The sequence below is a fragment of the Stegodyphus dumicola genome, chromosome 7 (assembly GCF_044657685.1).
Source record: "Stegodyphus dumicola isolate Sdum_Otavi_A_Nest chromosome 7, ASM4465768v1".
In the NCBI taxonomy this organism is placed as follows: domain Eukaryota; kingdom Metazoa; phylum Arthropoda; class Arachnida; order Araneae; family Eresidae; genus Stegodyphus; species Stegodyphus dumicola.
In genome coordinates this window covers 209,479,167-209,492,884 of record NC_140774.1, presented here as the reverse complement: position 1 = coordinate 209,492,884, position 13,718 = coordinate 209,479,167, and the positions used below count along the sequence as shown (strand labels likewise).

The 13,718-nt window shown below is 35.0% G+C and overlaps 1 protein-coding gene across 1 annotated transcript in view; it reads right to left on the bottom strand.

Moving 5' to 3' along the window:
- The window catches only part of LOC118192935 (uncharacterized), an 88,661-nt gene that overhangs the window by 55,116 nt on the left and 19,827 nt on the right, over positions 1-13,718 (bottom strand). The window contains exons 3-5 of the mRNA XM_085821457.1: positions 8,030-8,203; positions 6,001-6,029; positions 291-363 (exon numbers count right to left, since the gene is read on the bottom strand). Coding sequence (XP_085677583.1) covers positions 291-363; positions 6,001-6,029; positions 8,030-8,203 — 276 coding nt within the window. The remainder of the gene's footprint in view (positions 1-290; positions 364-6,000; positions 6,030-8,029; positions 8,204-13,718) is intronic.

Genomic DNA, 13,718 nt, shown 5'->3' with positions numbered 1-13,718 from the left:
TGGGGGGGGGCGGGTGTCGCTGTATGAAATTCCGTGACTCTTCTAGATTTTGACTAAAATATTTAAATTCCCTGACTTTTCCCTGAATTTTTTGGTCAATTTTCGAATTCCCTGACTTTTTCCAGTTTTCCAGGTAGCATGGCAACTCTGTCAATGGCAAAAGCAATTGGCGACATAGAAAATTCAAAATTGCAGAAACAACAGTAAACACTGTTTTAACATATTAAGACACTAAATACATACAAATTCAATTCTGGCATATGCCAAAAAAAATTTCTACTCTTGATTACCTATTGTGAGGGCACTTTCTAATGTCCTCTCGGTCTCACTGCAGAGATCCAGGAGTTTGCAGATGTCTCCTGTCTGAACAGGATAAAATCAGAATTAAGAGTCTGTATAAATAATGTTTACATTTAAATAAAAACTTCAGTAACTTTGAAAGCAGTTTATCGCACTTCATATAATCTCTAACATAGATATTCTTCACTTTATAATTGTTTACACCACTGCACTTTTACGAAAAAATTGCACTTGTATTTGTGTTTGCAAAGAAATTCTAAAAAGAGTTTCTCTTATACCAGGGCTTCTGTACAGCATTAGACAATGCAAGTAGAGCCTACAGACCACAAAAACTGGAAACTTATACAGTACAGATGCTGGTCAACAGAATATTTCAGAAAAGAATATTTTGAAATAAATTTTATTTCAAGCCAGTTCACTTAAGTCTTGTTCATTGAACTGTTTTGAAAGAAAATTCATTATTCCGAATAATAAAAAGACAGGCATAGACAGTTGTTCAATAGGGAAATTAACAAAAAAGAATTTTTTAATGTGACATGAGTACACATGCACTATTTGTTGTAGGAAAAGCAGATTTTTGCATCTATCTGAATTCAGAATGCTCAGTCAAAAAAGTATTTTGCATTAAAACATCGTATGATGAGTCACACTAAGATGGAAAGCCAGTCATCAACATATCTTAGCAACTAACATTCAAGTAAACTAAGAGGTAACTGCCAAATTTAGTTCCAAGAGATACTGGTGAATGTCTTTCACAAATTATCGCTTCAAAGAATAACTTTATTTGCTAATAATAGTCAATCTAAACAGGTGTCAAAATGTCTCACAGCTGAGAAGAAATCTTCCAATGGATGCAAGCTTTGATTGGACAAATGCACAGCCAAGCTTTCTTTCCCAAGGAATCCAGATTTGGGCCATCCAAGACGGCTAATCCATGACTTCAGATCTGGAGAGAATGTGACACTCAATAAAATATAGTGCAACACAATCTAAAAAAGAACTCGTTTTGCTGAAAGTAGCATGTTCATTTCAGCGTATATGGATGTACTAAAGTGCCAAAGTAATGGTTGCTATGCTGATAGTCCATGCTTGCAAACGTCAACACACCATATGAACAGATACTAGGCATGCTGCAAACATGCCCACTTCTTGCGTAATGGACTGTAATGTGGTTGTACGGATTTGCAGGATTGACCTCACACTATGTCTGGCCTCTCGCGCACTACCCTCCCATGATTATTTTTCATTATGACTATATTTCATTATGGAGGGCATCGAGATCCTGCATGCCGTTCAATATGACCCTCAACAACCCACTGATTCTGTATTTGCATGACAATGGTTGGATGTCAACCAGGGTGATACCATTGAACAATAATCCACACTCTAGATAGGCAACAATCCTACCTCTACCGAATTACGACACTTGCTGGTAAGCATTTCTTATTATTTGAGACATAAAATGATATTCTGAGCTAACTCCGATCTTAATACATCATACAGACTGGATTTCCTGATAGTTCAAATGTAAGATTAAGATTTTAAGAAATGCAAGAATCAGATTTTAAGAAGAATTTTTTTTTAATCTTGGCGATGCCTTGTATTGTTGCCACTGGTTATTGCATCCTTTGTGTTCATCAAAATTGCCAGTTTGTGAACTTGAACAGTCAGGAAACCTGACAAAAATCTAACATAGCCTGATCCATCATGTAATCAATTTAGTGTCTCACATAAGATATCTACAACCTTTATTAAAAGTCTGATAAAATTCCTTAATATACACCTCTTTTTTCTCTGAAGATATGAGTAAAAATAATTTTTTATAATATCAGGTGTGTATCCTATAAAATCATTCTTTCTTACATTTTTATTTAGTTCCCACTCTCATAAATATAAACTCCTGGCCACTAAAACTGCAGCACCTTAAAGAAAGCAAATACAAAAAAGATAATTTAGTGTACATATGCGGTATGGCATTAAGACAAAATGATTAAATTTGTAGGCATTTTGGGGGTTTACAGGATAAGCAAAAACAGTCGCTACCCGGTTAGGCATGGCGTCAAACTGAGCCTGGGTGAGAGAAGTGGGCAACTCATTAACATCAACCATATTAAGAGGGGTGGTGGGCCAGTCTCTCAGCAACCCATGACCAGGTTTTCAATGAATGACAGATTTGCAGACCAGGGCAGCAATTGAATACCCTGTGTATCAAGGTATGTCAGAACACTACATGCAACTAGAGATAAGGCATTATCTTGTTGGAAGATGGCATTTGGCAGGCATCAAAGATCCTGCACAACTACTGGACATAAGATGTCAGAAATGTACTGATCTTTGTTCAAATTACCGTCAATCGAAACTAGAGATGTGCATGTCATGTACCAAATGGCTACCCAAACTATCACAAATGGTGCAGGGCCCCTATGTCAATATCGAACGCAAGCAGGTGACATGCTGTTTCCCCGGAACCTCCAGATATGTTTATGGCCATCAAAATACTGCATGCTGAATCTAGACTCATCAGAAAAGATGACATTGTGCCACTCCTGTATCCAACTTCGTCATTCGTCACATCAGAGTTGCCATCTCTCTCTATCCTGCATTGTCAAGAGAAGCCAAAGTAATGGTTGCTATGCTGATAGTCCATGCAACTGCAAACATCAACACACCATATGAACATATACTAGGCATGCTGCAAACATGCCCACTTCTTGCGTAATGGTCCGTAATGTGGTTGTACGGATTTGCAGAATTGACCTCACACTATGTCTGTCCTCTCGCGCACTACCCTCCCATGATTATTTTTCATTATGGAGGGCACCGAGATCCTGCATGCTGTTCAGTATGACCCTCAACAAACCACTGATTCTGTATTCGCATGACAATAGTTGGATGTCAACCAGGGTGATACCATTGAACAATAATCCACACTCTAGATAGGCAACGATTCTGCCTCTACCGAATTACGACACTTGCTGGTAAGCATTTCTTCTTATTATTCGAGACATAAAATGATATTCTGAGCTAACTCCGATCTTAAAAAGCACTTTCCGAATGAGAAATACAATACACAACTTTTCTTTTATGCAGTGCTTCAGATGTCGTTTCTCCCTCCTGCATTGTCTAAATATGCTGAAATACTAATCATTTGCATATCCCAATCTCTTCTTCCTTTCATATGATTTTGATGTTCGTCATATCATACCTTTCTGGTGTTGCAATTTTAATGGCCAGCAGTGTATTAGTGTGGAGTGTATTTATCAGCAACTGTCTGTTCATTTAAATTGCCTGTCCTTTTATAAGTTGAGAAGAGTACAAACTCAATACACAGTGCATTTTCTTTATAGTACATCAGTTTTATTAAATAATGAAACATTGAATGAGATAAAAAAGAAAAATAATATTGAAAAGGTTTAAATTTAACAGTTCCTTAAAAGGGATCTTCTTAAATTTAATACAGTTTATCAGTTGAGACTGTGGACAGACATAGCCCGGGTGGAATAGCAAAACATTTTATAGGAAATTAGATGACTATTCATTGAGGCATATTATGTATTTTCAGTAGATTTAAAATGTGAAAAATATGTTATATAATTCTATAAAAAGTATTTAATACTTTAATCTGATTGATTTAAATAAAAATTCATGATTTAATTAAATATTTATTTCAATCAATTATACTAAAAAAATTAAGAAATAATATTCTCACGGCCTGAATCTATTGCTTTTACATAGTTAATTCATAACAATATAATAAATAATGTGTCGTGTACAGAACTTTAAGTGTCATAGAAGTAGCAGTCAAAATGTTGAATCTTAAATACAATAAATCATCTCATTTTGATTATCTTTGAAAAGGAAGTATATTAACAAGAAAGAAAACCTTTTCTAAGGCAGTCGTCTTAAACTGGTAGCCCATCAACTGAATTAGCATTATTATGACAAGATTTTGAAGTAAAAGTTTAAGACTTTAATGATTCGGAGTCCGGTTTTACATCATTTTGCTTATGATTCAAAACGAGTATAAGAACTGCAAAAAAAAATTCACAAACAGAACTAATTTATTTAATATAAATCATATAAATATATATTTTTAATTCATATAAATTTTTTCAAACATTTCAAGCTATAGATATGACTAAGTTTTATTCATACTTCTAAAAAAAGTAAAATATCCTCATATCTGAATTTTCGCAATAAGAACAATCACTTTGTTTGAGTACATATTTAGATGTGAAAATTTTTTCTGTGCAGTTGATAATTAATATGAAAAGAATGAGATTGACTGATGTTTATCAGGTGGTGCAGCTGAAATCTGTAGTCGGAAATAAAGAAATTCACTCATTAATGAACAAATACTGTCAAAAGTCGTTAATATGGACTCGTCGGGACTTCGGTGATTCCGGATTATCGATTTTTCCGGATTATAGATCATCAGTTTAAATCTCGTAAGATGGCATGCAGAAATTCTAAAATTAAAAATATGAAACCTTAATTTATGAAATAAAGAACAATTATAATCTAAAGGGTATCAAAATTTACAAAAAAAAAAAAGCTTAATATTTATTTGTTTACTTTATTAAACATTTCTTTCAATGTATGTTGTTTTAAATTGCTTTGTTTTATGTGATAATACTTTCTCTTTAATTCTGTACTTGTTCAGTTACAAAGTTCCGCTGTTCAAGTCCAGTTAATTGTTGTGCCGAGAATACCGACTAACTTGTCAATCGAAATTTTTTCGTTTTCACTAACCTCTCTGTCAGATTCTTCATGTCTTTATCCATTTTTTGCAGCAATTCCGCTTTTTGTTTGATGGACATCGAAACATACTTTCGTTTTGTACAATCCTTTGGGAGCTCCAGAATCAGAAATTCTATTTGACATAATCGAAAGTTCAAGCTTACTTTTATAAAATTGCTCTTACAGTCTGCAAAAAATAATAAGCCGGATCCAATTCGAAGATTAAGGAACAACGCAATCATCAACATTAACTGAAATAGATAATTAGATAATTTTAGATTATACCGTCCGTTATACATAAAACGTGCGCGCAAAAACGTATTCTGCACTTGCGCACACGCATATGCGCAGTGGTAAAAGGTCCTATGCGCGTGTGTCATCAACGAGGCGCATGCGCAGAAAATTTTTAGCTTTGAGGTCTGGATTATAGATCATTCCGGATTATGGGTGTCCAAATTAACGACTTTTGACTGTATATGGATATTTTTTATATACATCAAAGGAAAACTTAATAAATATAAGAAAGAGAATAAGTTGTCTTTATTTGCTCTCACATTTTGTCACCCTGGAAATATTTTGTAAAATGCTTATTTTTAGCTGAAGTAAGTTAGTCAGTAATTCAACTTAATTAGATGGTTTGGTTGGTTTACGTGATAATGGCAATTAGTGGAGGACTTTCTAAGGGAAACCGGTTTGTATACATATTACACCTGGGGAAAACCATGAAAATGCCCATGCAGCCAACCTGTAAGTGGCTTTTGAACCTCCAACTAAACTACCACTGTTCAGCAACTTGGCCGCAGGTGTGCTGAACATATTTAGAATTATTTGGAATAAGCTTTTTTCAGATCGGGCATTAGGCCCACATTCAATTTATGTTTGAGACCACTGCCCTTAGATAACAACATGCACAGAAAACAAATTGATAATGTAGATAAGTTTAATTATAATTATACAAACCTCATCTGTCATCATTCCCTCCTGGATTTCTACAAAAGAAAAGAATTAATATATTATCTGAAATTTTAAAAAAAAAAAAAAAAGATATATGTACTGAGATATGTACTGGAAGGCCACGGATTTATTTAAATATCAATGGGAAGAGTAATTCGTCACATACAAAATTCAAAGTTTATATACATATATATATATATATAAAACAGTAAACACTTTGATTATGGTAAGGGTTTTTGTTTAAAGGAATGACGACTGCTGCTTTAAAGAATTAGTTATCAATATGATTTGTTATTTCAAAGTGGACAGATAAATGAGAAAATGGCAGTTATATTCTTGGAGACTAACTGAAGAATATATTATCAATATTACTGTGACTTAAAAACCAATTACAAACATGATACATTTTTTTGGGGGGGAGAAGAAGAGTTGGATAAACAAAGAAGGCCTTGTATTGTGAAAAGGCACACAATAGTCATTCTCTATGTTAGAATATACACCATACAGTGCGTAAAATTCCAATAAACAGAAACATAATTTAAATATCATATTCTAACTTCTAAATCAGCAGTTCCCAATCTATGTTCCACATTTACTTCCCAGTGACTCTTCAAGACTAACAATTTTAGCATGCACAAATGCTGCAGGAATGCACAAGTGTAAACTTTTCGTAATCGGGGGAAAATACAGGCATCCAGAATTTAGAGGAGTAAAGATTTTCCCCCATTATATATTGTGCAAATAAAAGAGCATGGATGACACAAGCATTAATAAATGACTGGTTTGAAAATCATTTTGCACCCAATGCTCGTCAATATTTGAATTCGGTTGGTTTGCCTGATGACACAAAAATTCTCCTGATTGTAGACAACAGTTTATCTCATACTTTACTTAAAGTTTAGTACAAGGTAATGTATTGTTACGAAGTGTCCAGGCACGGTATGATAGCTTCCCAACAAGGCAGGTATAGGGTTGCCACATTTGTCGAACAAATTGGCGATATGCCACAGATGGATGGAGAAGCTTCTGGAACGAATTCTTACTGGTTTAGCCCAGAATGTTCTCCAACACAAGCCAAAAGCTGTATGAGCCCTGCTGGTACGTGGAGACTCAGTTGGTCCATGCAGAGTTAGCATCTCGTCTAGCGAGCTGACAGTCAGTGAGCTCGCGAGTGTCTTAAAGTCCAGAGCCCTAAATGAAGGGGCTCTGCCACTTCTTTTCTCCAAGAGAAGCCCCAATTTCAACAGAAAAATTTTATTTTAAAAATAATTATGCCATAAAAAACCATTCTAACTTCTGAATGCAAGCCTCTCTTTACTTTGGACACAGCTTCAGGGTTCGTACACATTTCTGCACATGGAAATTAAGTACTTTTAAGGACCATTAATGAAAAAAATTAAGGACCTATCAGCCAATAGGAGCTAAAAAATAGGAGCTAGGATGCATTCTTATTAAACATAATTTTAAAACAAATTTGAGAATGAAATCCACATTATAAAGTTTACAAATAGCATTAAATATTTTACATGTATAATTGTTGGACATATTTGAAAGAAGACTGGGGACATTTCATTTACATTTTATTAATGGCTTTATGCTGATTTTTTCTTTTATGTCTCATTTTGCCATGTACTTACTCAGTCTAGAGGTTTAGTAAATAGCAGGTAAATTTTATGTCAAATGGCATAGGTTAAAATTAGAAATAAAATCATAATCAGCATGATTTGTAACAGAAGATTAGCTGCTGCTTGCCAGGAGAGAAACCTGTTAATCAGGAAAAACCTGAAAGCCTGTTGTAGGCACGGCTGGCAAGTTTTGAAAGTTAAGTTGTGCTTCGTCTGTCTGAAGCATACAATGAGAGTTTAGCAAGTACTTTATTATGAAACTGCAAAATATAAAATCCACTTGATGTTTAAAGAAAATTAATAGTTTCAGATAACTCAAACTTTCATGATTACAGTGCGTAGCACGAGTGTTCCACACCAAACAAGACTGAGTACTCTTTTATCAGATTCTCAAACAGAAATATGCTAACCTGCTTCTTCTTCGAACACCTCTTCTTCGAGCGTGTCTTCTTCCCACGCGACTTCCTCCGGCGTGCGTTCTTCTTGTGCACCTTCCTCCTGTGCGTCTTCCCCCTGTGCACCTTCCTCCTGCGCGACCATTTCCACCTCTCTGGTGTCCTGCACCAGAGGTGGCACGCAGGTCTCTAAAAATGAAAAAATTAGCCATCATTAATTATAATAGCAAAAATTTGAAACTAAATGTGGCATGGATATATACTTGTAATTAAAACAAGATAATTACAAATTTCTTGATATAAAAGCAAGTTTTTTAACTGTGTGCACTAATAATAATGCATTATTTCCCCAAAATATTTCTCAGACTATAAAGATCTAATTGGAAAATAAGCCCCAGCATCATTTTCTTCGATTCTCAAACTAAAAGCCAGGGCTTAATGAAATTTTAAAGCTACTCCATGAAAGGAAAGTTAAAGGTGAAAGAAAGCTGATAGGCAAATATGCATCAACCACACATCAGCATAATTAAGATCCTATTAATTGCCGAAAATTATTGATAAAATTCATAATTCTTTCTTGATAGAAAGCTATATCGTGTAGTAAGAAAGAAATCATAAAATAAGAGGAAAATATATGAAAATTATTTAATATATTTTACAAACCAATTACCGTATTTGATGGCATATAAGACGCACCCTTATTTAGACAGCCACACACAAGGAAAAAACGTTTCAATAGCGTGGTTTCTTTTAGTTCTCACGTTTTGTAAAAGCCAAATAAAAAATTATTGAATGCAATTAATTACCTTCACGTATAAGACGCAGGTAACTTTTTCGAGACCAAATTTAGGAAAAAAACAGCATCTTATATGCCGTCAAATACGGTATATTATTTTAGATTAAATATTTTTAAAAATTGCATCAGTAGATTAGACCACAGCCATCACATTAAGTAATATCGAACTTTATGTGCGGTAAGAATCTGTGCTTCTTGAAACATGTTTATAAAATTAAAAATAACAGCAGCACAAAGAATGATAAAAACATAAATCTAATAACAATCTTTTTAAAAAAACTTCTGTTCCCTCTAATTATCTTAGATATTTACATGCAGTTGTTTGTATTATGAATATGTTGTATGATGTATATTATGTAAAATGTAAGGAGTTCAATGAAGATCTTTCTTCAAGAAAGGGTTGAGGCAAGAAATGAGTTGGCATTACTTGCTACAAGCCCAAGGGCAAAAGCACTCGTGCCCATGACCAACTTTATACTTTGCCAATTTCAACATTTCTATAACCTACAAACCTATCACCTTCGCTTTTCAACAGCATTTAGACAAAGCCTCTCCCAGACAAGCAAGACAATCGAGTTATATTGCTCAATTTTCAACAAATATTTGCTTTGTCAATGCAGAAGGAAGTGTTGTTGCAGATGCTCTTTCCAGAATTAATACCGTCTCCAACTGATTACGCAACTACTGCAGAATTTTAAGATAATGAAGAGTTAACAAGTTTAAGAAACAACTGGAGGCTGAGAATGGTTCAGATTTCCATTCAGGCACTGTATTGACAAAATGATTTACTGAGATGTCTCTACCAACAGTAACCGCCCATACATCCCCTCAAACTTTCGCAGACAAATATTTTCTTCTATTCCTACCCTATCTCATACAGGGATTAGAAGCACAAGAAAATTAATCATGAAAAGATTCATGTGGCCAAATTTCAATAAAGATTGTCAGTTATGGTGTAGGGAACGCATGGAATGCCAATGATATAAGGTTCAAAGACATACAAAGTTAGCTCTTAAGGACTTCAACATTCCACCTGAATGTGTTTTCAACACGTTCACATTGGTTTTGTTGGATCCTTACCTTCATGTCAAGGTTTCATACATTTACTAACGATGACTGATAGTTTATCAAGATCGGTTGAAGCTCTTCCTATGGCAGATCAATTAGCGGAAACAAATTGCAAAGGGGATGATCTCAACCCGGATTTCTTGTTTTGGAATACCACAGCATATTACTTCTCATCAAGGATGTCAGTTTGGAAGTCAACTCTTCTCATCTTTGAGCAAATACTTCAGTTTTCAAAAATCCAAAACAGCCGCATACCATCCCACAATCGTATGGATTAAATGGGCGACAACTCAAGATTGTATGGACTAATTGGGTTTGAAAATGTCATTTACAACAAAGCACAATCTTGGGTAGACAATATTGTTTTACAATCTTGGGTAGACACTTTACCCTTGGTTCTTCTGGGATTATGCTCTGCACTGAAAGAAGATACAGGATACTCTTCAGCAGAGTTTCTTTGTTCAAGTCCCCTCTGTTTACTCGAAGAATTCATCACCACGATCCCTAATGTCACACACTCAGAGTTAGTGCAAAGTATTATCCGTAACATGAAATAGTACAAAGTATAATCTGTAACATGAAATCTTCTCCAAAGACTACCCATGGATATACAAGCGTATTCATCTCAAAATGCATTTTGAATTGCTACATTTTCGTCTACAATAACACGGTCACTTCATCTTTGCAACCAGTTTATCTTTGGCCTTATGTTGTCAAACAGCAGTGACGTAGCGAGCCTAACTGGTGCCCGGGGCAAAATATCTTTTTGGCTTCCCCCAAAAAAATCACAGTTAAAACATAGCTAGCATTTGATAATGAAATAGTAAGGAGTATTTGAAGTGCTACACTTTGGTTTGGAAAAACATTTTCTTCATAGATCTGAAGTGGAGTTTTAGGTTCAGTTTCTTTTCTACTGCGGAATAACACCTTGCAGACATTCACTGCTCAAAAGAATTATGGGACATTGCGAGTTTGGTATTAAATAACCATGTAATCGACAACCTTTTTAACAAAAGGAAATAGAAGAGATTATAAAGGAAAATTATAATGTTTACAAAGTTGGGAATATGCAAATTTAGTCTGTAACGTCGGAAACTAAGCATTTTAGATAAGGAGCGACCAGTAGCATTCCTTTTTAGTAGGAAACTAAAAACAATCAGCATGTATTGAATGCTTTGAAGCAGTGAATATACGATCTCTCAGCAAGATGACTTAGTTGAATCAGTAACCAGGAAGACCATCAGTTGTTTCCAGAATAGTCAAACGCAATCCATTTCAGCGGAAGCCTTACGAGTTTCCCAAAATGTCAATTCCAGATTGTGGAATCAGTTTTTGGAAACTGGATATGTTTGAGAAATTCGGGACAAGGTCATGTTATTGTTTTAAAATAAAAAAATGCGAGTTATACATGCATTTCATTTTTAAAAAAAAGAAAAATATATCTCTTAGAGAAATAAAGTGGTCAGAAAGAATGTTTTGTATATGGAAATATTTGGTTGATGGACTGCAAACATTTTATTACACATTTTATCAGATAAATCAAGAAAATAAGTAATTAATTATATTGCAATAATTATTCATTTTAAATATATTTTCCAGAAATTGATCGAAATAAAAACTGAAATTTTCTGGAAAATCTTGTTTGGAGACCATTTGGCGCCCCTCTGCGAGCAGCGCCCGGGGCGTCATACACCCCCTTCCCCCCCTTCACTACGCCACTGACACCACTAAATATTTTGGCATTGAAATTAATGGAACCGTTAAAAGAATTTCAGTTGATATGCTGAAAAACCATGTTTTACCATAAAAGACAATGATGAGCAGCCTCTTGAAACCCACAGACATATGGATTATCCAGATCCGCCCACACAGTGCAAATCTCCGTGTCAATCACAACCATACCACAAGCAGTGGAAGGACCATCAGGTTTTCACCCCATTTAAAGGATTATGTCTCCTAATCATTTTCACTGGGAAGGAAATGTGTAGTGTCCTCTATGTTTCCTCCTCTTATCTTTAATGTCTGTACATTTTAATTTTCATAAGATGACAACATAAGATTGTTGCCCAGTAACAACTGGTAGATTATGTGATTTGATTAGATGAAAAAATAAACGACTTGTGTTCTTTTTCTGAAGTCATCGAATTTTATCCATTTAAAAGAGTTAAAAGTTTATTACAGGTAATCTATCTTTGCAATGAAGTCCTAAAACAAGAAGGCTAAAATCGACACGTGATACCTGTTCCATACTTTCCTGTTGCATTTTTGTTATTGTGCATTTATTATGTTAATAATCCATTAGATGTAAAATCTGGCAAATGGAAAAAATAATAAGTTTAGTCTGTGGTAATTGGTAACTGATATATTCCACTACATGAAAAATGCTTCCTCACAAAATGTGCTCACTGTAACACTGAACAAACCAATAATATCCACATAGTGACAGACAGTCGATCATCAATATATACGATTAAAAATTCAAGCACCACCTCAGGAGTTGCAGAAAAAATAAAAGATACCATCACCTCCAGTAACAAAATCTTTATCATCACCTGGACAAGAGGGCACAGCAATTGTGAAGGCAATGAGAGAGCCGATTTCCTCGCCAAAGCAAGCCACAATGGAACAGCTTGGAGATGAAATAAACATGCTACGGCCACAATCGGCCCTAAAATAGAAATTAAAACAGCCTGCTTAACAGAATGGAAACTATAATGGTCACAAGGAATAACAGGCAGATGTACGCACAGCCTTCTATGACAGATAGACGAGAATGGTACCATATCCAATTTTTACCTGTCACAGTATTATCTCCGGCCACAGCCCCTTCCCCACATATTTTAGCGAAAGAAATCCCTCAACATCAGATGTGTCTGTATGTGGGAAGAGGGGTGATCCAAATCATTACCTTCTACAATGCCCACTAACATCAACTCATCATGTACACACCTCAATCAATCAGGAGTAGAATTCCAAAGGTTCAATTAAACATTGACATTCCTATAACATTAAAGCACTAATTGACAAGCTACGTCAACATGGTCTAGAGCTGTGCCAGCCCCCCCAAAAAATAAATCAAACAAGATGCACAACATTACTCAATGTGGCTCAATGCCCCAGTTTCTCAAGTTTCCACGGATCCATTGCTTCACAAACGATGCAAAGCAATGGATAATATCAATAATATCAAAAATCAGTAATCCACTGCTTCATGTGACATAGTACTCAGAATCCCACTGATACCATGTTCCACCAATTCAAAGAATAGTGTCCCGGCCAATGTTTCAGTGATTATCATGATTATGAACTCAAAGTATTACTAATGGTGACTAACTGCTCAGCACCACTCAGTGATTCGGTGTTTGAGTGATTAAGTGAATACAAACTCAGTTTCATCAGAGGTGACATTCATCAATGCATTATTTCCACAGCACTTCTCCATATAAGGAGTGCCTTCAATAATAATAAAAGCACAAAAATAGCATACCCATCACCAGAGACAGTGAACTATTTACTACTAATATGAACTCAATATCATCTAAATACAAATTACCATAAATATTATATTAACACAGTGCAACAATTACGAAATCATGAATAATTTTTTATACTTGTGAGCTGCTAAGTGCACTCAATATAATCCAAAACTGTGAGCTGCTAAGTGCACTCAATATAATCCAAAACTGTGAGCTGCTAAGTGCACTCAATATAATCCAAAACTGTGAGCTGCTAAGTGCACTCAATATAATCCAAAACCGTGAGCTGCTAAGTGCACTCAATATAATCCAAAAGCCAATGTAAAAACACTGCAATACCACTACAACCACTAACCAACGTAAA